Source organism: Haliaeetus albicilla, chromosome 3 (genome assembly GCF_947461875.1).
Source record: "Haliaeetus albicilla chromosome 3, bHalAlb1.1, whole genome shotgun sequence".
Lineage (NCBI taxonomy): Eukaryota > Metazoa > Chordata > Aves > Accipitriformes > Accipitridae > Haliaeetus > Haliaeetus albicilla.
The window spans coordinates 42308971-42336406 of record NC_091485.1 but is presented as its reverse complement, the minus strand read 5'-3'; the positions used below and the strand labels follow the sequence as shown (position 1 = coordinate 42336406).

Below are 27436 nucleotides of genomic sequence, written 5' to 3'. Positions count from 1 at the left end.
TAGTTTAGTCTTTAAAGGAAGCATTCCAATCACTGTTTTAAGGAAAAGGTGGCTCACTTTAATAACCACAGGCATTGGTCACTATTTAACAAGACATTCTAAAAAAGTAATCACAATTTGCCCAATAGTTTACAGGTGGATGGTATACATTAAGATACAGAGGTAGAAGTTCACTTTTACAATGCTTCACTAATACAGATTACCAAATTCAAGGCACAAAATTGTTCGCTTTACAAAAAATACTGTAAAAGTGTCATCTGCTGTTCTACAATGTGAGTACAACTCAAAAAGAAATCTTTACACCCTTCCATATTCTGCATGTAGAGTTGCATCAGGCATTATTCTATTTTTCCTTTGCTAATAATTGGCATATGACCAGCACTTACATAAACAGTTTGTATCTCAGCTGAGTTGCTTTGTCTTGTAGGCACAAGTCCAGTTACAGAAATTTAATACAACAGCTTCCTCATGGGGGTAGGAGAACTCTGTCGGAAGTAAGAATGAGGAGGAAGAAAAGAAACATAGTCCGCAACAGCAGATTGGACTCTGACGTATAGAGGGAAAGAGAACAGATCATATTTCAAATCAAGTGACTTGAAAAAAGTCAGTTTAAATCATTGACCGCATTCCTAGAAAACCAGATGCCCAGTACAAATTTGCTCTGAGAGTATTTGAGACATTCACTTGCCTTTGAATTGGCAGAGATTTACAAATTTTTTTATCTTTGTTTAAATAGAACACACACAGTTGCTACAAAAGAGAATTACACCACAATTTGGCCATGTGTCCTTTAGAGAGCTTGGGTGAACAAGTGAAGCGATGCATTCAGAAACTGTCCTTGAATTTGCTAAAAGGCCATGAGCAGTAGCTTAAATCTCAAGATTTTCCCCCCTCCCCTTTCCCAAGTAACATAGGGAAAGACAAACAATTTCTGAAACATCGCATCTTCTAGTTGGAGACAGCTCTTACAAGCCTTGGCAGGCTGAGGAAGAGATATCAGACAGTGCATCCCTACAACAAGTAGTATGACTAGTTTACTGTACATACAGTGATATTCTAAAGGACAATGGTGGCAGCTACATTGTAAATTCACTTTGCTTACCTATCACATTTTCCAAGTACCCTAGTCAGTTTTATTTACAGTATATAAAAATCCATTGATTTTTAGAGTTCAATACACAAGTTTAGGACCCAAGAGAATGCCACAATAAGATGTTGACATTTGCATCTGTCAGATGCAAGTGCACTTCGCAATTCAGTCATGTAACATTATTGTAATCACCTATAAATGTTAGTCCATCCAGAACAGTGTTAAATTCCATTTTTTGCTTCATTGTTGTTTGTAGCCTGTTTCCTTTGAGCAATGAAAGGGTACATACACTTGTCTGCTCCCAAAAATCGGTACATGCATACAACTGCTTCAAAGGGCAGAATACTGTGAAAAAGAGTTTATAAAATTGTTAGAAGACAGCATAAAACAAAACCTCTGCTTACACTATGTACTTAGTCTCCTTAAAAGCCACATAATAGCTATTGGAGAGGCTTCTTAAGAGTCTTAAAGGATTTTATTTCACAGGGATACTTACAGAAAGAATTGAAATTCTAGAGTCCCAACCACACAGGCAAGCAGAAAGGAAGAAAAGGCTACTTATTCACATGCCTCCAACTTAGACCAGATTTTCTGCTGCTTCTTTACAAGCAGTGTGATAGCTTGTTTTAAAGAGGTGGGGGTGGCAAGGGCATCACAGAAGGCCTACTAAAAGTAAAGCATCTCTGCAAAGCCACATCAGCAGAGGTCATCAGACATTTAAGATATTCTTTACTGTGGGATTAGTGTTAGTTAATGCCATTCTTTGATCACCAGATGTCTAACAACCTTGACTTATATTCTAAACTTAATCATCCATCCTCAAAAAGAAAGGCCTGAAGTAAAGAGAGCAATTTCCTTTTTCCTCCTCCAGTTAAAATTCCAAGAGGTGACTATGTGAAGGATACCTGGCTACAGACCCTCCCCTCCTTCCCACATCCACAAAATACTACTTTTATTTCAAGTGTAGTACTGAGAGGCTCTAGTGAAGGACTAAGATGGGATTTCCTCAGCCCCTGGAAATAGGGACAGACACTCATTCAGTGGAAAGCAGCACACAGAATCTAGCCATTACAAGTAATGACCACTGAAGCACTGAGAAGTAGATGTCACTGGTACAGGTGTCCTCACTGCCAGTAGTACTGCTTGTGCAGTAGCAACTGGAGGGCCTTTGATCTAAGTGCTGCTGCCTGGGGCATGGATTATGCAGAAGCTTTGATCTCCCTGTTGGAAGCTAAAGTGTTGAGCCAAGACAACCCAAAGGGCCTTTGATGTGACTGTTGCTGCATAAGGCACCGCTTGTGCAGAGAGTGCTTCTGGTTGAAGAAGCTACTTCTTAAAGATGCTGACAGTGGCCTTGATTTATTGGCAGAAGAGACACACACACACATACTCTCTTCCAGGAAAGAGGTGAGCGGTGAAGGCTTCTCTAGTCTTTGGTGAGCCTGCCCACCATGAGAGACCCGAGTCAGAGGAGAACCACTGCCTTGCAAGTGGAAAAAAAAAAAATCACCAGGGTTCTCAGTTTCAACCATCCCTTGCAGAAGGAAAGTTAAGACAACACTGTATTTTAAGGTTCCTCCTACACACTACATATCTAAAACAAAAACACAGACAGCTGTGAAGCTGTTCTCTGTAAACTAGAATGCAAGTGATGTTGCATCAGCGGAATTGAGCCAACTCCTGTATTACCCTGCATCATTGAAATGTCAGCCTGGTTACAGATTAGACAGAGTTCCCATCCAAAAACTGTAGTGTGTTAGCCAGAACAAAGGAGGTAATTCCTTTAAATAGTCCTTCCTCCAAACTTAGACTCTGAAAATTCATTCTGAATGTCCAGATTTTCAGTTTATTTACCCTATCTGTGCAAGTCCTAGAGAATCTGCAGGCAGGGCCTCCTACACACTGGTTCTAGAGAACTAGAGGTTCCTTTGCTGGAAGCTGCCTCATACCCCATTCCCAAGGAGGAACCCAAACAATGGAAATAAAAGTCTGTTGAAGATAAAATAGGAATCTAAGGAGGACGGAAGATACCAGAAGGGTAAAACAAGGATGCATAATACATGGGATCTCAGTTTTATGGATCTTCCCAAGCAATCAACCTATACTCATGCAAGCCAAGAAAGAGACTTATGAATTCTAACAAAATAGCACCCATGGCCTGTGTGGGTGGGAAGTTGTTTATATCTAGAAAACAGACATGCTCATGTATTTTACTAGCATTCTGTAGACTGTATTGCCAATGAACTGGCACTTCAGCTCTTACCTTTTCATGAAGGTGACCATATACATGAGGCGAGGTGTACAGATCATTGGCTGGTCTGTAAGGATAGCTCTCATAGCCTGCTTCACACAGTATTCTGGTTTCAAGGGTGGAAGGAAAGGCTCAATTTCTTTCCTGAAATATTTAAGATAGATTAGTAAGATACATAAAGGACCACAGACCTCAATGAAGAGTTCATTAACTCACTTTCTTTGGAGTGCCTCAGCAGGGACAAAAATGTCACTTTTTTTTATATTCACTGTTAAGTTACAAAGACTATAGCTCAAAACTTGAATTGCCTAAGTAGAAAAGGACAGAAGACACAGTAAATTCAGAAAGTCTCTTCTCCGAGTCTAATGCTAACATATATTAAAGCAGATACAATACTTATTTTAATATTTTTATAGTAACAGTTTAGTTACCTTCAAGTACTTTTATGACAGTGCAAACACAAAGCAGAAGGAGAATTTTACTCACCTGATCCTGCACCCTCTAAACATTCCTGTATCTACAAGATAAGGGCAGACTAAAGTTGTTTTGATTCCATCCTTTTCAGCAGCCTTCAATTCATGGCTCAAAGACTCATGGAAACCTACAGCTCCAAATTTGCTGGCGCAATAATCCTGTGTTGGCAATGAACAAAGAAAAAAAGGCAACTGAAAAAGGACAGATATGAATCATGTTCAAAACCAAAGCACGTCTGAGGTGAGCCTGCACAGATTTTCAAAGCAGTAACAAAAGACACCCACTGAATAGAGCATCACATCAACTCATTTATCACTTTACTTCTAAGGCAATTAGTACAGAATCATGAAAGCAGGAAAGCTGAATGTAGGAGGATATTACCTTGGATTCAAGTCTTTGAATCAGGCAGGCTCACATGGCAAGTTACTCCAATTACCAGTTTGCTTAATAATAAATGTTACAACAAAGGAATGAGATACCCAATACTACCTTGGGTCAGATTTGAAAAAGCTTGGAGAGTTGGCAGGGCATAGGTGTAAAAATACTAAATGCTTTATTTTTAAGGTTAGTTTCAATAGAAGATATAATGGAGATTTGAGTGCATTATTTAATTTGCAGAAAAGGATATAGCTTGTAGCTCTCATAAAAATACTAAGTTCAGCAACATTAAAAAATAATTGCACAGATAGTAGTAGCATTAGAGTTTTCCATTGGATGTGTCCACATCTGCTGGTGGTCACACCCACAGTCTAGGAAATTCTTTGTAGTTTTCTCAAGACAGTAAATACTGTAAAAGCCTGAAGTTACACCAGCTTCATCCATTACTGTTATGAAACACTGCAGCTTAAGGTCTTGGACTGAGCCTTACATATATGCAAAGCAGCCTATGCTTATGGGGTAATATGACCATTATTCCATTAGACACATTAATTCATTTTCACTAACTCAATGCTTTTTGTTCACACTTGCATTTGTGCTAACAACCCAAAAAGCAAGATAACAGGCTCTAATTCTAACCTAGTTTTATGTACCAAGTAAGTCCCACAAACTGATGTTCTCAAACAGCTGCTAGCAACTAGACAAGCTAACACTTATAACTGAGAGCCTAGTAAAGCAGGTGAGCCATATATTCTGGAAGGAAAGCTGGCAGCCATTTCCTCACAGAAACAGGAAACATTACTTTTGAAAATCCTTGCCTTTGGCTTCAAGCTTAGCACTGAAGATCTTGACAGGAGTAGGTAGGTGGCCACTTTTCAGGTTCCTAAATTTATCAGGTAATTCAAAGATCACTTAGCATTCTGAAATCCTTAGCCATCCTAGGCTTTCACTGTAAGTGGCAAGTCCACCTGCCAAGTAGGTGAATACGGTGGCTGCCCAAGTTCCGTGGATCCCACTCCCAGGGAGCCATGTGTTGATATGGTACTCGACACCATAGCTTCCAAGTATCTCTGAAGATTTGACTTTATTTTCTCTAGGTGATAATACAAAACAAACTTATCCTAAGCAAGAAGTGCCAAATTTGTTGTTATAGTCTAACAAACCTCCACTCCAGCAGTACTGAACAGTCCCAAGGAACTTGCAACTGTCACGATGTGTCCATGATTCATTTCCAGCATCTTGGGAAGGAATGCCTTAGTGGTCTACAAAGTAGAAAAAAAACCAACCCAAAATAAAAAACCACACCACAAACATAGTATATTAGTGCTAAGTGTTCAAAACCTCTCAGTTTATTATCAAGAATTTAGAAGCACGGTCACTGTACAGGTTTTGAACTTCTGAGTTTGTCAAAAATGCCAACAGAAAATCTACAGCTTGTTTGTGAATTCAGACAGCAAGGCAGCAAGGATTATATCTCCAGAAATCCTAAGGTTAAAGGATCAATTGAGCTCAGACATGTTTATTTTTCTGCAAGAGACTAGTTATCAGAAAGAGATAATTTGACCCTAAAATGGAAGTCACTTTTTTTAAAGAGAGAAAAAGGAATGCAAAGTGTTTAATTACACCATCCAGCACATCTGTGTTAAGACCAGTGCCGATTATCAGTTCTAATTATTGACAGTGTGTTTTGTAAGTTAGATATGGCTAGTTTTATCCAATTAACTTACCATCATGGCCATTTTACATTAAAAGAAATATTAGATGCAGAGCTTTTGCTGATGTTACTTTTTACATCTAATAAACATCTGCTAGTCTAAACTACTTTCCATCTTTATTAGTATCCATAAGCATTGCTTGAACTAAAAAGACAAGATATAAATTTCTATTATCAATTCCTTCTCAAAATAAAGCAAAATAAAACAAAAGCAAGTCTCAAGATGAAACTTTGATTTTAACCTCCAGTTTTTATGTTTTGATTATAACAAAGTTTGTTTCTGTTTAAAAACCCAAGTCAGAGTTAACACCTTTAAAAAATTAAATTTTAAGGAATAAATTGAAGGCATTTGCTAGAAGATCACCCCTGCTAGAATACCTACCTTTGCCATATCTGTTTTCTGAAGCTGACTCAACACTTTCCTTTTTTAAATAGGTATTAAGCAGAGCACCATATATGCTGAAAAAATCAATGCAGTAGTAAAATGGTACGCGTAGTTACAATTTACTTCAGCTTCTAGGTTGTCAGTGTACTATACGAGATCACTTTTAAATTGCTAAAGAACTTCATACAATGCTTTTTGATCACAAACATGCCTAGTTAATATATAAATCTGTTAATGACAGAGCCATTATTCTGTTCTAATTCACTCAGTATCATGAATGTTTAATCCTTCCAGAAACCTGGTCTTCCCATGTAATTTGGATCCAAACTCAGAGCGTGCAAATGCCCCTTAAGTATTTGCTACTTGCTTAATTGTTGGTTTGAGTTGTGTCAGCTGCATTCTTAAAAAGACGTGCAAGCTACAGCTGAATCCATCTAATTCCATTCTTATGCTGTCTGCATTTTCCAATCACAGACGTCAGGACAGTTTTGCTCTAATGATTTTCACATGTTCTTGTACAACATTTTTGCCTGCAGGTGTTAAATGACTAATCCAGACCTCCTAACACCACACAAAAGAGTGTTTTCACTGGACAGCTGGCAGATGATAGAAGATTAACAGACCTCCTGACTCCTTGCCTTTTCTACTGTTGATTCATACAACTCCTAGATTCTGTCATAACTGCATAACGAAGCCAATTATAAAAAATAATCTGAGAGCAAGCTGCCTTGCATTTGTTTCTTGCCTCATGGCAGGGATCTCTAAACCTCTTATATAGAGCCTTGGACAAGAATTTAGTTCGCTGTTAAACTAATCTGTGCCAGGCACACAAAGTTTCAGCCTCTCTTCCCATGTTGCATGGCAACAAAGCCCAGTCATCACAGGGCAGCACGGTCTCAAAAGGTAAGAGGCTTCACTTGGACGGCATTGAAGTTTTACACTGTGTTATTTACCTGCAGCCTGCCTTATGCACCCCAACATTGACAGTGTGTGTTAGCCCTGATCCTCCATGCTATCCCTGCAAGAGATCCATGCTCCCAGTTCAGTCCTGCTAACAATTTACTCCCCTCCAGAGCATTAGTCAGCTCCATCAGCAGTTTCCACTTATCTCAGTTATCTGTCCACATCACATCGGAATGACTGATTGCTACCTCGCATTGCCAGAAAACTTGATAATGCAGACTGCAGCTCTAGCTGCAAACCACAGCAACTACAGAAATGATGGGGCACTCGCCTTGGAGTTTGTCTTGGGGGAGAGAAGGAAGGGAAAGCAGCAGCAATAGATTTTTTTTTTCCTACCACTTTCAAGGCATAAATAAATGTTTTCTTCCAAGGGATAAACAACAGGCAAGTGCACCAAGCTTTGTTGGATTGGTTTTTCTATTATCTATACTATAGCACTGCCTTTTTTTTTTTTCCAAATATGATGAACTATACCTAGGTGTCTATAAGCATCTATATTTATCTATGGCTGAAGAAGAGAATTTTCACAGGCATATATATAGGTATGGGAAATAACCAGAACAACTGCAGAGCAGTAAATTTCAGAAGGCCCACTCAACTATGCTACACGCTTTCCAAGCATAAATATTACAAAGACTGAGTTTTCAGAGCTTGTGACTAAAGTAACCCATTTTCAACCAAGATGACGTTGGCACACGATGAATAAACCCTGTTGAGGACAATTTTGGGTGATGTCTTCAGCAATTCAAGTGCAGAGCGAACAACTCCCATCAGCAGAACTACAGCCACTTCATGTAAGTCAACACTTAAAAGGCCATTTATGGCCACATAGGAAAAAAACACAGCTCTTCTGCTTTGAAGACAATTAGCAATTCATGGAAATCTTTGCGTGAGACCTCAGTGTTCTGAAACAGCCTGTTCAGAGCAGGCCCCTGTACTTTGTCATGGGACATTATCCCACAAATCCATTTCAAACCTGAAGCTGAGGCAGCCTATAAAGATAGCACAACTATCATATGTAGAAAACTTAGCAGTCAACTATCTACATCTCAGCTAAATGGATATCGGAGAAAGTCATCTCAGTTGCTGCCATCCTCCAGCCATCTGCAACAGCTGGGAGTCAGTACTCGAAAACAAGCACAGTCAGAGGCAGACACACCCTATGGGGGGACACATTTCCAGTCTCAGAGTAAAGGCTTGCCCACTGCTCCTCCCAGCCTCCTCTTGCTGGGAAAAACAATCCCAAAGTGAAGTTATTCTCTTTCGTGGTATAAGCAATCCCCAAATAAATCAGTGTTCTTACTGAGCTTCTGGCACAGCCCACTTCCTTAATCAAAGCAGCTTCCTCCATACTCTGGTCCCCAGTTTTTCAGCCTGTTACATAAACCAGATGAACCTAGTTTCTTTTTTCTAGTTTCTTTCAGCTTCAGCTACATCTGCCTACCAGACCTGAAGTCTTCTGTGTGCTTGTTGTGCTGCTGAGAAACTAGTTAAGAGTTTGACCGGTTCGGGGCAAGATGCCTCCTGGGTGGCCTTCCCATCTGGAGTTTGTCTGAACAGGTAGCACAGCCCACATTAGTCTTCCGAGATGATGCATGGACATGCTAATCCTCCATAAAAAAAAGTGTTAGAAGATACCAAGCAATGTGTTTTGTCCATGGCATTAGAGGTCATGAACCAGGCACCCAGAATAATTCAAATCAACTCAAGTGATTTAATCAAACTATCTGCCTTCTGGTTTGATCCTTTAGTCAGTTTTACCTCTCACAGCTGCAGAGGAAGACAGTTAACCAAAACATTTAAGTACTTAAAGTCAGAGCTGGGTCTTTTATTAATGACAAACATAACACGCTTTTCAACACTGAGGAGAAACCACCAAGTAGAATATAGTGGATGAAAGGAATTGTGTTGTGATGCATCAGGATGAGGAATCAAGGAAGTTACACAGTGTTAAACATCAAGAAATTTAAGTTAAGCATCCTCTTCACTCAGAACTAGCTTTTGCCTTTTTTTTTTTTTTTTTAAGAAAAAATGAAAACCCCCAAAGTATAGTGCAAACATGCATTTTCTAACCTGCAGTATAGTTTAGATACAGCAACTAGGTAGGAGAGAGAGAACATACAAAATCTTTCTGAACAGAGAGTAGAGCTAGTTTTTCAAGCTAGTTTAACCTTTAAGTTTTTTGGAACCTAGAGATCAATTTCTAATCTTCTAGGCATTTTCCTCTATGCTTCTGAATATACCAGTAAGAACAAACTATTCCCAGTAGCTGTAACCAAACATCTATTTCATGTGCACACAGCTTTAATGACTTATTTCTCACAAGTGTGAAACTGAACAAGCACTTACATGTCACTTCATAGCTTTCATAATCTGTTCTCAACATTTTGGTTTACGGCAAATTAACTTCTAACAGTCTAGCACTTCTTCCCTCCCCTTCCCCAAATTCTTTAGTTCCATTCTTAATGAAACAAAACTCAAAAGATTGTGCAACACAAAGAACAGCACAGCTGCAATGTCAAGACAAATTAGTCTAAATACAGCAAATGAGAATATGAAGAAATACTGTTTGGGAAAGTGATTTTTTTAATTAAATTTTGGATTAATTATTCTTAAAGAAGAGAGCAAGCATCCACAGAAAACAATGTTAGCTGTATGCAGCTCAAGACAATGGATACTGAATGCAGAAAGCACACCAAAGTAGAAAAGTACGTGCTACCTCATGTTTAGAGAGTTGTCTTTATATCAAAGAAAGAAATAAAGCAGGTACCAACATGTAAGGTCCTTTAAGTTTCTATTTTTCAATACAGTAATTTTTTTCATACTTTCTGCCTTCTGTCAATGTTCAACAGCCCTTTTAAACTGTTTTGATGGCATAAACAAGCTACTTTACTGTAAGGCAGAAATTCCTTTATGCCAGAGGAATAGCTTATTTTCCATACAGTCCCTTCAGGTAAGGAGGGTGGAGCATGGTTATTTTCCTGGGGCTGATCAGAACAGGTGAGTTTTTACATCATTATAGTTATTCACAACAGTGGTATACTGGTATAACAGATAAGACACTTCCTCCTAAGCCACAGCTATTCCTGACTGCCAAGACAGCTGCATAACAGCGCAAGTGAGTGCAACATCTGGGTAAGTGTATTTTCACCTTTGTGTTGAACTCTATTTGGCCAGACCCAAGAAACAACATTGGTGTGATCAGTCAAGGACTTATCCAGACAGCTCTGGGAACTAAGGTACCAGAGATCATAACAGCCTGCTGCCATGTGTGTTAGCTAATCCTGTAACTACTATCATGAAGCAATGGAGCCGGTGACAAGAAAATGTTGTTCCAAGTTTTTGTCTAAAATATGCATTATATCCTCTCTCCCTCAGCATGGGCATTCAGCCTTCTTTTCTTCCCATTCTTCTTCACAGACCACTGTGAAGGTTCTCCTACTCCTGTGCAGGACAGCATGTGGCCACTCACTCCGCCATGGAACAAAATACAGAGATTTCCACATGCCCCAGTTTCTCTTTCCATTCCAGTAACTGTGAAGGAATGCACGAAGGTCTGACAAAATAGCACCTCTAACTCTTCTGCTGACAGGCTGTGGCAGCCTTGCCTTAAAGTAGGTTTGTCCAAATCGGGTAGTGTAGCACTAATACACTACTGTATGTTAAAAGGGAAAGAGAGGTGCCTGAAAAGGCAGAAAAACCCGATGGCAAGCTTATCAGTAAATACACTGAAGTTATTTTCAGCTACAGCCATACAGCCCAGCTTATTTCAGAAGATAACCACTTTAAATACATTTTATAAACACAGGGTAGAACTTCACTTACAGGATTACAGTGAAAGCCATTGTCAAGTAGTTTTAGAAGAGGCCTTGAAAGCATAACCTAGAACTGTTTAACTCTCAAAGGAGAATTTATCCAAGTTAGAGGCTATAATATCCAAAATGCCTTCTCACACACCAAAGCATGCAGTTACAAGCCTGGATTTAACCATTTGTTTTCCTTCTAGCTTTTTTGTTTGGTTCCAATGAGAACTGAGAGTAATTACTTGTCATTTGCACTATCATCTCAATTATTTTTCCCATATTACCTCCACATCCTTCTTAAATTCCATTATACAAGCATCTCTGAAATATTAGGTGAGATTAGTAACTGTGCTAAGACTACATGAAAATACGAAGTCCCGGGTTGAACACTAGAGAGACCACACAGCACAAAAGACATGGCTCTGCCAGTAACAGGCTGAATACAGAAGGGAGACAGAAGTCTAAAACTACTGTTGGCCTTGCTAACATAAGGGACCAAAGCTGTGATTTAAAGAAGCTCAGATGACTCTGCTGACTGTTTTCAATAAGTGCTGGGCCCCTTCTGTATAATTAGCCAGTAAGTAAATATTTGAATAGCTGTGGAAATTAGTGCTATTTTTGATCTTCAGTTTCTATTCTCAAGAAATGATAATGAAAAATACGCCAGAATTGCCCAATCTTCCTAAAGTAATGAATTAAAAAAGAAAGTCACAGATTTCTCTGGATTGTTGATGGGTCTACCCAGATCCTTTTGGAGCAAAAAAGGATCAGGAGATACACATGACATCCTCAAGCCAAGCTTCCATAGACAGATGTATTAAAAGCGTGAAAGTAAACTATTCAAGAATTGCCCTTAAGTGTGCCTTGAACAGGCCCTGCATTCAAAACAAAAAAGCTAGACCTTCCAATATTTCATTTTGAAAGGAGTCCCTTAGTTATTTTGCTCCTGGCAGGCAACACAACCTTCAATTTCTCACTAAAGCTTTATTTGTCCTTCACAGAAAAACCCACTGTTTTGGGGCCATGGGGATTCCTTTAATATTGAACTGCAACAGCAGTTAATGCTTAACATACATGCACAGTAATAATGTTACAGTTGCCTTGCAACCAGAAGCTCATGAAAGAACAAGATGGACTTAAACAGGAGTCTGTAATGATGATGAGTAACAAGGAAGCAAAGCCACTCCCCCCACCCCACTCCCCCAATACTTTGGATATCCTACATTTGCAAACAGAGTGAAACTACAGATAAGATCTACCCAGGTTAAGAGGTGAAGGTAGCAAAATAAGGTAAATACCCTGAAGAACCAAGTCACAATGAAAAGAAACATCAGTTAATTTAAAACTGTATTTGATTTACAGAGAAATAAGCATCTTTTTTCCTCTCTCCAATTCTGCATGAAATACTGCTTTGAAGTACATGAAGTCTTAGCTTAGTAAAAACATAAGCTAGTACTTGAATCACTTGTTTTTAATTCATTAATTCATGTTAGTAATTAACGTTCCTGTTTTCTCCACCCTCATGACTGATCCACAGACTTAAAATCCCCTGCTTCTCAGACACGTTTAATCAGCTGAGAAGCACCAAAGTTGTACAAAATGAGGTTAAATCTTTACTGAAGTTTGTAAGGGGGTTTGTTAGTAGTTACAAATGTCTGTAATGTCATTTGCTAAAGAACAAGTATACTACAGTCCATATTTACATTACTACCTTGTTTAGCATTTGTAGTATTTAGGGTCCAGTTACAAAATTTCTTCAATTTTCAAAGCCAATAGTTACCACTGTTTCCTGTGAATGGTTCAGTTATTGTAGTGGTTCCTCTTACATGGAGTCAACTCATGTCGACTATATCAGAAGAAAGCTGAAACTGAATTAAGTAGTTTCCTTAATCAGAACTTAGTGCCACAAAGCTGTTTACAATGGGTAGACAGTAAAGATAAGATAAGTAATGCTATTAAAAAAAAATAATCACAGGAAACTAATACCACTAGTTATCTCTCAAACATTAATCATTGATTTCCACTCTTTACTGCTAGAACTAATTATGCCATGTTTAGGGCAACTGAACAGTGCCTGGCTAAATTGCCTTTTGTATAGTTTGTTAACAAGGCTTAGTTGAAAAAGGGTTGTGTCTACAGAGAGTGGGATATGAAGAGTGCTTAGGAAAGGACACTGCAACAGAAACTTTTGTTACTGTTACCTTATGTCACTACATTGTCTCCCCCCCGCCTTTAAGGGCTTCACTTCCTGTGATCTTACCCCAAATTGGGTAACTAAGACTGGAGTAGAAAACAGCTTTGTTCTCCCTCTCATCTGAATTGTAGGTTAAGTACTCAAGAACGCTACCTAAATAATACAATTCCTGCTTCAGAAACTTTCTTCTTGAGAGTCAAGGTGGAAAAGGTATCATTACCTAAGGTTCACAGTGGTCTGCTGCTTATCAAACTCCTAGCTCTCTTACATAAAGCTTTTTCTGCATCCCCCACCATTGCATCACTCTAGATTTTGAGTGCACCTTTACCTAGGGCAGGGGTTTAGGTACATACAACACAGCCAAAGGTGGCCCTGATTTCTCCTTAAGAACATTTCACTTCTGTTTAGTGAGGCCACTACTTTATACGCTTTCTGGGCATGAAGAAGTTCAGGTATTCAAGCTGAACTACCCTTGTTATTTCTATACCAGCAAGTGGAAGTTAGAGCCTTTATGTTATTAGTATGCAGTCTCCATCTTTCTGCTCCTGAGAACTTTTATATTCTTTTTAAGAGTAAACAGATTTTAGTTTTACATGCTTTTTAAATTATTTCTACCCTCAGATGTCAGGCCCGTGCTGTAAAGTGTCTTATCTTTCTAATGACTATATGCCACCAGTCATTTCTGTGGAAGCATCTAGATGCCTTTAATGGACATGCACACCAATTTGTCTACTTTTATCTGTACTTGCACATATTGCTTTGTTGATGTATAACTGCTTCATATATATATAGCAGTATATATCAGTGTTTAAATCACTGATTGTATACCTAGACATCTTCCCTCCAGAGTCTGAAAATCTTTGATTTCATATGGCTATGAAAAATGAAGCACATTCTCACAGGTTGCCCAGAGAGGCTGTGGAAGCCTCCATCCCTGAAGGTATTCAAAAGCTGTTTGGACACAGTCCTGGGCCACCAGCTCTAGGTGGCCCTGCTTGGGCAGGGGGAGGGGTGGACACGATGACCTCCAGAGGTCCCTTCCAACCTCAACCATTCTGTAATTCTCCACTTAAGTATACCAACTCCCTGCTCAACAGCACCTTCCCCTTCCTCTTACAGAGTTCATAAGCCATCAGAGACCTTGCACTCTTTGTCTCTATGTTAACTGCAAGTTTATCAACACAGAATCTTAACTAAATGGAAAGGATGCCAATTCCTCCCCCATATCTCCCCTACAGGAGCTCTTGCCTGTAATAAATTATCCTGCTCTGTCTGAAACCGTGACTGTTCTACTTCCATTTCTCCTTTGGTCTCAAGTCCTTTCAGCTGGAGAGAGGGGCCAGTGAAGCCCTGCAGAACACCTAGATGAATTTCTTATGGAATTAACATATTTTCAGCTGAGTCCGGAACATCCACATACCATACTGTTTTCAAAAACTAATGATACCCCCCCAGCTATTAGATGCTCTCCAGTAACTCCAGTAACCCTTGCCAGCTTCTTAAGGGTATTCTGAGCCCTCACAGAGAATTCTGCCCACTTTGAACTTTAATGGCTTTTAAAGCTTGGACAGAGCAATCATATTGGATTCTCAACAGCTAGCAATGAACAGGGAGAAAGACAGTATCTCTGCTTAAGCAGTGTAAAAGTGCAGAACATAAGTTGCTAGTGACATTTGTTGTGGATTTCAAATGCCAAACTAATCTAAAAGCTGAGAAGGATTAGTAGTAGGTAAGATGGCATGGTAAGAGGGCTGTTGGAGGCCCAGCTATATGTTTAGTCTGCCTTATGCTGCCAAACAAGCAAGATACAAGTCTAGACCAAAATGGAACTTGGAACAAATGTATATGTGCAGAGTTCTCCAGCCAGCACAAATTTAAGGCATAACCAAGCATAAGAACTAAAGCTTTCAAAGTACTCATGCTCAAAAGCTGACCTCTTCCCTCCCACCTGGAGGCATCTTATTAGATGAGTTGATATTTATTCTCCACAAATATTAATCTCATTCTACTCTCAGACTATCATAGCTACCAAACCACAATTACTCTTCAATTTAGAGCAAGTATTACACAGTTGGCAGCAGCCACCGAAAAGTAACATGCAGTTTAAAGAAAGTAAATCCATCTGCTAAGATCTACCATGTCAGCATTTGAGTTTTCCAAGACTCACACAGAGCTCCAACATGGCTGTGACAGCCCAGTTACACTCCTGTAAATTCAGGGACTTAAGTCACAATCCCACTAGGTAGCACCACCAACCTTGTATTCTTCCACAGGCAGATCTATCAGTAAAGATGACCTAACTTGCATTTATTCAAATGTGAAATTTGAAATTACTTTAGAGTTTGCTGGTCAAGTGATAGAAAAAGTTAACACTTGGCTACTCCTTTCCACAAGAGCTGGTTTAAGCCCTGAAGTCAAGTGACTAGAAATTCTACTTTGTTTATATACTGACAAATGGCCATGTCAAAGGATTTGTAGTGTTTCAGAGCCATGTTGACATTAGTGTAACAAACACATTAGTCCCTCACCTTCATTAGCACAAGTTTGCAGCAAATGTCCAACCATTTGGAGAGCAGTTATTTATTGCCAGCTATTTGATAATCTTGACAAAAATGAAAACATGCCCCTATGAGTCAGTGAAAAATCCACATAACAAATTCATTTTAGAACAACTATTAGATAAGAGCTCAGAATATTCTGTTCAGTGAACAGAAACACAATCCAACTTTTAAATACAGCTTGCCATAAGCTTAGTCATCCCCTGGAATATTTAGTAAAATTTGGTATTTTAGTCTCTATGTTTCCAAAAAATTACTAGAGAACAGTACTGTCAGAACTACTTACGGAAAATATGAAGTCATCATTCATGTTTTACAATTTATGTAACAGACTTTTCAAGAAGTGTCTAAACAGAAAAAGACCGTCTCACATTTTATAGATACCTTAAGGCCAGTACCTCATTAGTACTGCAATTGCTATAGTACTTGCATGCAGATGAAAGCTGAGTCACTTTACTCATCCTCCCCAACTCAGTCACTAAGTCATTGTTTTGAATCAATTACTTCAAAAAAAAAAAAGGAAAGTGATTATGCCATAACAGAGTATCTCACAAGAGGAACAAGATTAGAAGGAAAGCTTCCCTTTTCACTTAACAGTCTTACTTAGTAGAAACAGAAAAATAAAGAAGATATTATAGTTGAATGGAAATTTAGCTTCAAAGTTTAGGAAACAGTAAGACCCTAGAAGGCTCCAACTTCTTATGAAGTAACTCACTGTCCTGGTTTCGACACTTACTGAATGAGAAGTAACATTTTTAAAATGCATGGAGCTTAGAGGTTTGTAAAACCAAGGTGTTTGTTTCATACTTCTCCCCACCCTCTGAAAAAAGGGTGTACAGAAAATAGTCTTAGCAGGTAAACTTTCGCTTCATAAACCAACAAAGGCTAAAAAGACAAAAAACCTCCAGCTAATACAGTGACCAAACCAGCGACTAATACAATTTTCAAAGATTCTACTTGCACAAGCATTTTAATCAAACACCAGCAAACTGCTCACTTTCTTAGGAGGTGAGCTTTCAGAGACACAGAGATACTTCCTTCCCTTGCCTGCCTGTGGAAACTATGCTTGTTTCCCATAAGGTGAAACACAGCTCTGGCTTGGTCTTTCCACATTCAGTGTTAGTACAACTGATTTCCAGAGAAGTCAAACAGTGCAGTAGGCACAAAGATCATTGCTCTTGAAGGTACACAACAGCAATCATAGCATTGGTGCAAGGCAAATAAGCTAGAGTTGTTAACACAACATTATTTGATGTGTTCAGAAAACTAACTTACCTTTATCTAAGGGTTTTTAACAGTGTGTAATTAAAATACTAGAATCTCTTTAGAAGTCAGGTTGTTACGTTCAGACTGTTATGCCAGTGGCAGATTTGCTACAGCTTGGAACCATTTATGACTACTTAACTATTTAGAGCCTGTAAATCCTATTCCAGAAAATCTCTCCAAGAATGAGGTTTCATTAGACAGCCACAGAGGTCCTGTTTATAGCTATGTGGTTTTATCCTATTCCTCCTCACCCCTTCCCCAGCACACACACCCCATACACTGGCTAGTCCAAGTCTGAAATGTCGATGAGGTGATTCTAGTCTCCAAACAGAAAAACTAATCAACTTGGCCAAGAAAGTGAACAGCCTTCCTCCCTGCCCTCTGGACAAGTTAGTGAGCTGAACTGGCTCACCCAGGGATCTGACGAATACCAAAACTAGTGCAAGGTAAGATGCAGATTCAAGGGGTGGTCCCACATGACAGCTTGCTACCACTAAGCTGCCTTGTAGTTTCATTCTAAATCAACAGAGATTTTGGACAAGTTACTTTTAAGCATATGCTCAAGGACTTTTCTAAACCAATGCTGAAAGGGGAGTGCTTGAAAAGCTGTCACACAAGTTCAAACAGATGGCAGAAGTGACCAGCACCGGGGCACATTTAGGTGCAGAATTCAACAGTCAAACAAACTTGAATTTCAAAAGGCTTACACCAAGTCAGCCACCTCAGCTCCACAGCTGTTCTGGCATTCCTTGGCCTACCATGCCCTCCCATCCCAGTTGTGATAACTCACTCGTGTCAAGTGTTAATTTGACTGGCATATAAATCATTATAGTAATATAATTATTTACAAGAACAGAGTGTTCATTCAGAAGTGTAAGCACAGATGTAAATCTCTCCCCCGTTTGTGACACATCTTCTTTCAAACTAAACCCTCAGAAATTGAGATTCTACCAATCTCAAAGTCTATGCCTACTCACCTACATTGTAACTGCACTTTGAAAGACTTTTTTTTTTTTAAACAGACTAAGAAGCCCAAGGCCACAGGTAAAAGCATATAGAATCACCCATAAATCAGCTTCGGTTTGCCTTTGCAGAAATGCTCTACTGTTTTTCACAAAAGACAGACAGGTATCAGTAACTCAGTTTTACCACCAGTGTGAATAGCCAGAAAACCTCAAAGGTCAAGGGAGCAAGGTTTATCAAGAGTGATGTTTTGGCTTTTACATACAGAGGACCGTGGAAAGGTTTAGTACTAGAGATACATAACAAAAACCTTCCCCCCCACCCCCAATACCCCAGAAGCGAAATCAAAGCATGAGAAGCATGGGGAAAGAATAATACTTCCCAGCTGATAAAAAAGTAGAAAAGATTTTAGCAGTGCAGTGCTAAAATGGCAGGGATGGTGCTAGAAAACATAACATTCATCTTTCCTCAACCTGTCTAGTCATAGTAATTAATGACACTGAGAGCTACAGAAGAGGATTGCTCACCCACACAGATCAGTTAAGACAGGTCTTAGGTAGTGATGCAAACGCTGGGTTACCAGGACACTTAACCACATCATAATTAGGATTAGTTTTCTCCACAGCTGAGCACATGAACATGCCTGTCTTCTAGAATTCTGCTATAGTCACTTGGTTATTACAGAAAATTAATAACATAATGAGATCTCATTAACTTAGCTGCTTGTCATAAAATAAAAGCGGATATTACTTGTAGATAGAAGAATCTGGAACTTTAAACTCTATTGCTCTCCTAACCTCCACACGACAAGAAAGGCATACGCATAATCTTTTAGACTAAGTATTTCACTGACCAAGTGAAGAGCCACTCTTTTCACTTCTAGCAAGGTTAGGCACCATGCTGGCAAAACTATCGTTCCATTCAAGGTTTTCCTGTCTCCCCAAATCCTTCACGAGTAACAGCATAATATCAGACCAAAGTCAATGCAGAAATTTTTGCTTATTCAGCTGACCTACCTCATTCCATAAGCAGGAGGAATTTAATCATCACGCTGATCGCTCATCCAGGACCATTTCTTCAGAGTATACTAGCAATCCTGAAAGCATTCATATGGTTTGCTGACAAGTCCCTGACCCTCAGAAAAAGCCACAGGAGACTGAAGAAGGAGATTATCCCAAGTGCCTTACCTCCGCAAGCTATACTGCAACTCCAGCTTTATTTTAGATGGCTGTAGAATTGCAAGCCACTAATAATTTATTAATACTTCAAATATGTTTCAAATAGTTTGAAAAGTCTTGGCATGATCTCTTCAGAACAACTTTCCCTTTCCTTAATGGAACTTTCACATTGCTGTTCTGTGAAATATATGACCGTTTTCACCTAAACTCTTCAAACTTCATATAGTTTAGCACATGAAAGTAACTGGCTGATCACACCTTATGCTACCATGTTGGACACCAATCTACAGGCAACAAACAATCCACAGATCACAATCTGAGAATCTCTATTTTCTGTTGTTTGAGAGTCTAAGATCCATACACCTTCAAAACGGCACAGCAAATTAGTTTCCCAAGTATGCCTGAGAGAAGCTGTTGCAAAAGCTCAGGTGTAACTGAAGCACTTTAAGAAAAACATTCTGAATGGTCATTTCAGATTTGTTAACTGACTGGGATGAAAATCAAATACTTTATTTACATCATTAAAGAGAAGGAAGGGAAATGCATGAATTCAGCTGCTGTTTGAACAAAAGAGGTCAGCATTCTCCACCACGCAAGGAAGATGGTCTAGCACAGAAAGTATACATAGGAAGGTTGGTGTTGTAACACATTCAAAGAATCTTCGATATGATTTTCCCACTGCCCTGATGGAAGTGTTGCTAATTAAACAAGAGTGCTATAAGCTGTTTTGTTCAGACTCCTTCATACGTAACTACTCATTTATCATCAAGATACAGTAGGCAATGGAGAACCATGACTGAACAGCCTCAATAGACCTCGGGGACTAGTGGAACAACCACAGTTTGGTGGACAGCACTCTGGAATCCCAATTATAGGTGCTTGAATTCATAGGATTCCTACACAAGGCAAATATGAAGGGGCATTTTGCATAAGACTAAGACCCACCCACCATCCCATCCCAACATGCTTATTTATGCTTGCTGACTCTTCAGTGAGTACATTGTCTGAAGAGTCATTTTTATCCTCACCCATATCTTCTCTGAAACAGATGGAAGATCACTTCTACAGCCAAAGCTTAGATATCCAGGCACCTAACTAAATGGTTTGGGTTGGTGCCTGTCCTCCCCCCCCCCCCCCCAAAAAAAAGAGGATCAGAAAACTGAAAAACTTCCAATTATTTCTTTGAAAACAATCACTACAACTAAAACATGACTACAAGGTTAGATTACAGGTACAGATAGCAAGAAACAGGTTACAAAGTTAAAGATTGCAGACTGTGACAACTGTGCTTGATACAATGCTAGACAAGCTCCTGGTAGACTATAAAATAAATCTGTGAGGAAAGCTCTGAGCCAGTAGTCTCATGCCCACTCAAACTCAAAAAAAAAAATATACTCACCCATTTATTTTCTAAAACCTGTGTTAAGTACATTCCTTTATAAAATGGGAAAGTAGTTTTCTACAGCATGCATCCAGAAGACAGTATTTTCTCAGTTGATAGATTCCCTCTAGTTTCTTGAGAAATGAACCCAAAAACATATGAACTGCAGAACCATACCAGAGGACTTATAAGTTTTAAGTACAACTAATATGACTATTTCCGTAGCTAAGAAGATCACTGCTTTTTCCTTCATATTCACTACCCAGCACACTACCACAGTATATGAAACACATGTGCTGTCCAGGGTAATTTACTGATGGCATGCAGTTTGAATCATTTTGCAAGGGAAGAGTTAGTTTTGATGACACTTTTTGGATCACATGCACATGTTTTGGTTGAAGTAGATCTAACTCATTTTTCAAAGAAAAAAAGTCACGAACTTGTACATTAAACTTTGTAGGTAAACTTACACATCTTGGGATACATTATCAAGAAATTAAAAAAAAACACAAAGTAGCTAATTCCACTTATCCAAAATGCTAAATATATCTAGCTGGCCTGTCAGTGGAATATTGTGTCTATATTTGATCATAGATACTAGAATCCTAGAGATGAAAACAAAAATCAAACTGCTATGCCAACAGGCCACAAGACTCAGCATGGTATAGTTTCAAATAATATAACTTAAGCTAGCTGTCTTTTCTTCTGTAGAAGATTCAGTGTGCACACTAAGTGCAATACTTCTATATTTAAACTAAAACTATAGGCATAAGTGAGCCTTATTTAACACCAGGGAGCTTGAAAAGACTAGAATAACAATATGTAAGTATTGATACATTATAGATAATAAGCCACTGTTATTTTTGAAGGCTTCAGCAATCTTGTCAGTCTAATTAGACTGACAACTACAGCAGCTGCATAAATAGGTATTTGATTTATTAACTCTGCATTAACTTTCTTTCCAAGGTACATTTAAGTTTTAGAAGTTTTAGACTACAAATATTCTAATTACTTAGGTAGTATTTCCCTATTTACTCAGTATTTATCTCTTTCTGTATCAGTGTCAGGCTGATCTAAAAGATTTGTTCAATTCCTACAAAGACAAATATACCTGCATAACCTCAAAAATAAAGTCATTTGTAAGTGAATGAACATACCCACTCCAGTTAAGACAGCAGTGCACAAGTTTTCAATCTCTGGGCCCTAGTCTCTCACTATGTGGATTTTTTTTTTTTTTTTTTTTTTAATAAATGACAGAGCTGGAGCTGAATGCTTTTGCTTCCCCCTTTTGGTAAGTTGAAGGGAACTCCTCTAAGAGAGCTTTAAGCCTAAAGTTTTCAAGGATCCACATGACAGGGAAATGCAGATCACTGTTCTCTCAGAGCTTAAATACTTAAGATCTGCTGTACAGAAGGACTTTCACATCACAGAACTTCACAGGCCCTGATCATTGCCTTGCCCCTGCTGCTCCATGAGTCCCTTTCAACAACCAAATCTAGAAAGATTTCCCAGGTACTATGCTGATGTACAATATTAATACCTACTTATCCAGCAACAGCTTTATTCTTCCAGGAAAAAAGTGTTAGAGTAGGTACAAGAATCTCAAATTGTCCTGAAATAAGAGTTTGTACAGTAGTTTTATTAAATACAGTTCCACAATCTAAAACACAGTATTTTGATATTTCACTTAAACTTTATTGTAAAACCACAGGAAATAAAAACTGTTGTTCCTATTGTTGCTTAAAACTGATTAAGAAACGGCTTTATATTATACTGTGTTTTAACATTTTTCAAATCTCAAGCCTGACATATCACAGGAAGAAAATTTCCTAGTCTGCAGAAGTTCAGTTCCAGTAATTGACAAGTGCAGCCAAGTAAGTTATTATTCTTGCAACAGACTGGCAGGAAAGGTAGTGTTACACTCCTGCTACAGTTTTATGCATCTGCAAATTATAGTAAACCAGAGCTGGCTTGTTTCAAACCAGGAATGAATTTTGTCCCTATGTTTTCAATATCAGAAGCATTCAAGTTATCACAGCATGAAATAACAGGTTTTTAATACTGCAGTGGATTTTATGCTGTGGAAATTGCTACATGATGCAGTGGTGACATGTTTATGTAGAACACTCATAGGAAGGATTATACAAATCATGAATGTCAGCAAAATGGAAAGCATCTGTTTAGGCTGTGGCATGCAGCTAAGGTTCTCTTGACTGCCAGTTTGTGATATGGTACACAGCCCTGTTGGAATCACAATAGCAAAACGGAGCCATACTTTCATGTCACTGCCTACTGCTCAAGTTGGGCAGCCTTCAGATCACAGCTGCTACATAAAACAAGCTCTGATCACCTGCATTCTGCATGAAGAACAGACAATCAATCTTATTTCAGATGTTTTAAGGGGACAGTACTAGAGCCCCATTTTAGGTTTTTATATAGAAGCACACTGAGGCTTGATAATGATCAAGGCATGAGGAAGAATTTCCTCTCTCTCACATTAAAAAACAAACAAAACCCCAACAAAAACACAGAAAGTACAGACACTTAACTACTGAAGCAATATTACATGGAAGATCCATGTCTTTATAAAATCCATTTACAGCTTTTTGGATGAAACATCCTCCAAGAATAGTTAAAAGCCTACATAATACTCCAGAGTATTAGCTTTGCTTTTGGACCACCAGTTTAGCTGACATGGAAAAGACTAGCTGTATAAGACTTCACACATCTAGACACATTGTTCTATTTAAGTCAGCATAGACTTGCATCAAAAAAGTTGGCTTCAAATCAGCTGATTCAGATGATATCTTATGAATTAAGTACTATTACTTTTAACAGAAGTCCACCCACTGTTGGTCAAGCCAACCTTTTCTGGGATCATGAAGGGGAAGACAAGGAAAAAAAGCTTTGCCAACACCAAAAAATAGAAAGAAAAACAAAGCAGGACACAAGATCTGCAGGAAGTGTACATACAAACAGAACCTCAATTAAATATAAAGGGTGTTGACTGCTCCTTAGAAGCTTAAGCCAAGATCTCAAGTTCCACAGTTCAGATCTAACTATACCTTCTTGGAGTAGTTTGGTTTTTTTTTTTGGTTTTTTTTTTTAATTTTAAAGTCACTTCACACTGTAACATTTAGCAATGAATGAAACTGTTATGGAAACCCAATCATAGCAATACTAGACTCTAAGTTTAGTTTTCTATTACCGTAAGAGACTCAGAACATAGACGGTACTTTAAAAAGGTCTCTGAAACAATGTTATAAATAAGTGTATGACTTAGGCCTGAAGGAAGAACAGCTGGAGAATTTAGGATCCTCCCATATTTTAATTCATGGTGATGTCATAATTTAGAGTTCTTGGAAACTCTGTCAATTCGGCATTTAAACCACATCAATAACAGTCATTAAATCTAGTGCACATCTCTGTTTGCTTAAGCATCAATTTAACTTTCATGAAGGGGAACACGCAGAGTTCTTAGTTGTAAGAAGTCATATGAACTTTCTCAGAACTTTTCAAATTGCCTTAAAATATACTTTCAGAGTTTAAAAAGAGTTTCCAAACACACCATCTCATGTGCACTGAAGTTAAAGCACTCTCTCTGCAAGCTTTACAATACATTGGAAAAAGACTGCTCTGCCATTAAGTGTTTCACAGTGCAGCTTTGGAGGGGCTCCTTTAGGGTTATGAAACAGCATTTCACTTCCATGTTAAAGTTAGGTTTGGGAGGGCCTTCTAAGTTGTGAAGATGAGGCGTTTTACAAAATTTTATTATGAAGAGGTAAGACCAGCCAAAGAAGGCTTAAGTTGAAGTATATTTCAGATTGCTTAATCCTTTGATTGTTATGCAAGTGTATTTCATAACCTTATTTGAAGGACCAACGAACAGTTTTAATACTAACAATGGGCTCGGTCTGACAGCTAATGCTAACCCGAGTGTGCATCATGCCCTCCTTTGACACTCAAATTTATATAACCCCACACTACTGTAGGTTTAAAAATAAACCACACAGGAAAACAAAATTTAGACAAAAATAGTAAGATCACATAGCTTGTTCTCCTTGATTAGCATCTGCTAGTTATGGAGACAATATCACCCCAGAAACCATATTAAAGATTTTCTTACTTTTACTGGCAGCCCCCAGAGAAAGCTATGAGGACAAATACGCAGGATTCCTGAAAAAGTGTTCTTGGCTTGATTTCTGGAGAAATCTTTTTCGCCTTTCCTCCCAGCCTTCAAAAGGAACAATTTGCCTTGAAGGCAATTCCAACAACGTTTCCAGCAGGGGTTTTAAGTATTTTTTCCAGAAATGTGCAAGTTTGCTATTGTAACCATCATTAAAACAGCATCTTAAAGCTACTAACATGCTGGCAGAAGACTATGGGAGGAAGGCTGAGAAGCCATTCATTAACAGTAACAACCCTTAAGCAGACTCAGGGGTTACGCTTGCGAAGGATTTCATATCCAGGGCTACAGAAAAGGGCACAAGACTTAGAATTCTGGATTCTAGGAAGATACAGTTGATTCAAACCCATTTGTTAATGATCTTAATACCCACCATTCCTGTTAAACAGAACAGTAAGTTAAAAATGAAAAACCCCTAAAGTGGTAAGCTTGCAAATGAAAGGGAACAAGTGCAAAACTGAAGGAGTTAAGCAACAACGGTTAATTTCCCAAAATTAACTGACAAAAAAGGGCAGCAGAAGGGAATTTATAGTTACCCAGAAGTGTGCGTGACAGTTGACCATCATGGTCCTCTCAATAAGCTCATCAGGACACTCCAGAAGATGGTGCCCGGAGACCACACCGGCATTGTTAACCAGGACAGACACCTCGCCAACCTCCTTGCGGACCCTCTCGGCTGTCGAGTAGACATTTTCTCTTTTGCCCACATCACAGGTGTACGTGTAAACCTGCAAGTTGCAATGGGGCAGCGCATCTTTTTCTCCATCTCCAGCTGCTACGGAACAGAGACAAGAGAACAGAGCGGGGTGGGGTGTGGGGTGGGAAATAAAGTTCCGAGTTGTATTTTGACGTTCAAACAAGCAGTCGAGTGGAAACGGCAAACGCATTTCCCTCACGGTAAAACTTCTATTTACTTTGGCATCACCACAGTACGCAAGGACTCGTCTATTTACTGTTGCTGCCACAGCGTCTTAGGAAGAGCCGCAGGTTTTAAAGACGCTGTTGGGAGACCAAGGCTACACGAAGCGGGTCTCCGCTCCCCACCGCGGAGCCCGGCCACAGGGCCGGCCTCGGCACCCACCGGCGGGGCCGCTTGACGCCCCTGCGCCCGGCGGGCTCCAGCCCGGAGCCGCTCTCACCTGCCCGCACGGCGGGCAGGTGAGAGCGGCTCCGGGCTGGAGCCCGCCGCGCACGCAGCCTCGGCTAACTCTTCCCCGGGCCGGGCCGGACCGGGCCGGCGGCGGGGCAGGTGAGAGGCGAGGGGCAGCGCCCGGGCCCGGGCCGGGCGGCGGGGACAGCCCGGGGAGCCCGCCGCTTACCTCTGGGGGCGGCGGCGGCGGCCGCCTCGGCCATCTCCCGGTAGATGTGGCGCACCATGCCCGCCGTCTCCTCGTTGCTCTGCGTGTTGATGTCCCACAGCACCAGCAGCGCCCGGCGCCGGGCAAACTCCAGGGCGAAGAGGCGGCCCAGGCCGCTGCCCGCCCCGGTGATCAGGCACACCTGCCCCGCCACGCTCTTCTCCTTGGGCCGCACCAGCCACTTGGCCGCGGCCAGCACGAAAGCCCACAGCACTCTGAAAGTCACCACGAAGAGCTCCAGCAGGATGTTCATGCTGCCGGACCCCGACCGCGCGGGGGGACCCGCGCCTCCCGGCGCGGCCGCCCGCGGAGCCGGAGGGGACGGACGGGCGGCCGCCGGCGGCGCAGAGCCTCTCCGCGGCGGGGGCGGCTCCTCCTCGCCGCCCGGCTCCCCCACCCACCCGGGGCCGCCCCTGCCCGGGACCTCCCGCTGCGGGCAGGGAGGGAGGGAGGCTCCGCTCCCGCTGCTGAGGGTCCCGCCGCGCCGCCCAGGGCCGGCCCCCCCCCCCGCCGCCGCCTCCCCGCGCCGCTCGCACTCGGGGCCGGGCGCCGCCGCGGCCCCGCGCCCTGCCTCAGTCACACGGGCCAGGGAAGGAGCCCGGACACGGCGCTGCCCGCCCGCCTCCCCGTGCCCGTCCCCGCACGCCCGCGGCCCCGCTACTGGCAGTGAGCATCTTGCTCGCTCGGCCCCCTTTATAGGGCGGGCCGGGCGGCCGGGCCCCTCCCCCGGGCCGGCCCAGCCCTCCCCCGGGCCGGCCCAGCCCTCCCCCGGGCCGGCCCAGCCCGCCCCGCATTCCCCGGACCCCCCGCCCCCGCCGCGGCCCCTCCTCGCCCCGCCCCGCCCCGCCGCCGGGGGAGGGTCCCGCGGCCGCGCCGGGCCTCGCCCGCGGGGAACGGGCCCGGCCGGCGCTCCGCGCCGCTCAGGGGCTGGGCGGGCGCCCCGGCGGCCGCCAGCGGCCGGGTCTCGGCGGAGACCCGCCTCTGGCGGGCGGCGCGGGGCTGCGGACTACATGTCCCAGGGTGCGCGGCGCCCCGCGCGCCTCCCGCCAGAGCGCCATCTTGAGGCGGCGGCCGTGGCGGAGGGCGGCGGCGGCGGGTCGGCCGGCCGGCCAGCCAGTCCGCCCGCCCCCGGGCTCCGCTGGCCGGAGAGGAGCGGCGCGTCAGGGCGGGCCTGCAGCGGCCCTCGCGGCGCCGCAGCGTGGGTTGCAAGAGCACGAACGAGCCTTAAAGGTTCGTGCTCACGGACCAAGGAGGGACGGAAGCGGCGAGCTGCCGGGAGCCGCCGGGGTCCCCA

The 27436-nt window shown here is 41.4% G+C and overlaps 2 protein-coding genes across 4 annotated transcripts in view; one reads left to right on the top strand and one right to left on the bottom strand.

Moving 5' to 3' along the window:
• RPL7 (ribosomal protein L7) overlaps positions 1–27436 on the top strand; it is a 197424-nt gene that overhangs the window by 160733 nt on the left and 9255 nt on the right. The gene's annotated exons all lie outside the window — the stretch shown is intronic.
• Positions 36–26796, bottom strand: RDH10 (retinol dehydrogenase 10). 2 transcript variants are annotated; one of them, XM_069779525.1, is made up of 6 exons: positions 26104–26796; positions 25321–25559; positions 5357–5455; positions 3828–3973; positions 3354–3485; positions 36–1435 (listed from the first exon to the last, which is right to left on the bottom strand). In XM_069779525.1, the coding sequence occupies exons 1-6, from the start codon at positions 26393–26395 to the stop codon at positions 1312–1314; spliced, it is 1032 nt and encodes a 343-aa protein (XP_069635626.1). In that variant the 5' UTR covers positions 26396–26796; the 3' UTR covers positions 36–1311. The 2 variants fall into 2 exon arrangements, with proteins under 2 accessions (XP_069635626.1, XP_069635627.1); XM_069779526.1 differs by having other exon boundaries at positions 25321–25556.

Coding starts and splice junctions, on each gene's coding strand:
- RDH10 (XM_069779525.1), bottom strand. CDS start 26,395: ATGAACATCCTGCTGGAGCTCTTCGTGGTGACTTTCAGAGTGCTGTGG. Junction 5,456..25,320: donor ACTGTCACGCACACTTCTGG/GTAACTATAAAT, acceptor TCTACTTTGTAG/ACCACTAAGGCATTCCTTCC. Junction 3,974..5,356: donor TCAGTACTGCTGGAGTGGAG/GTTTGTTAGACT, acceptor TTGCCAACACAG/GATTATTGCGCCAGCAAATT.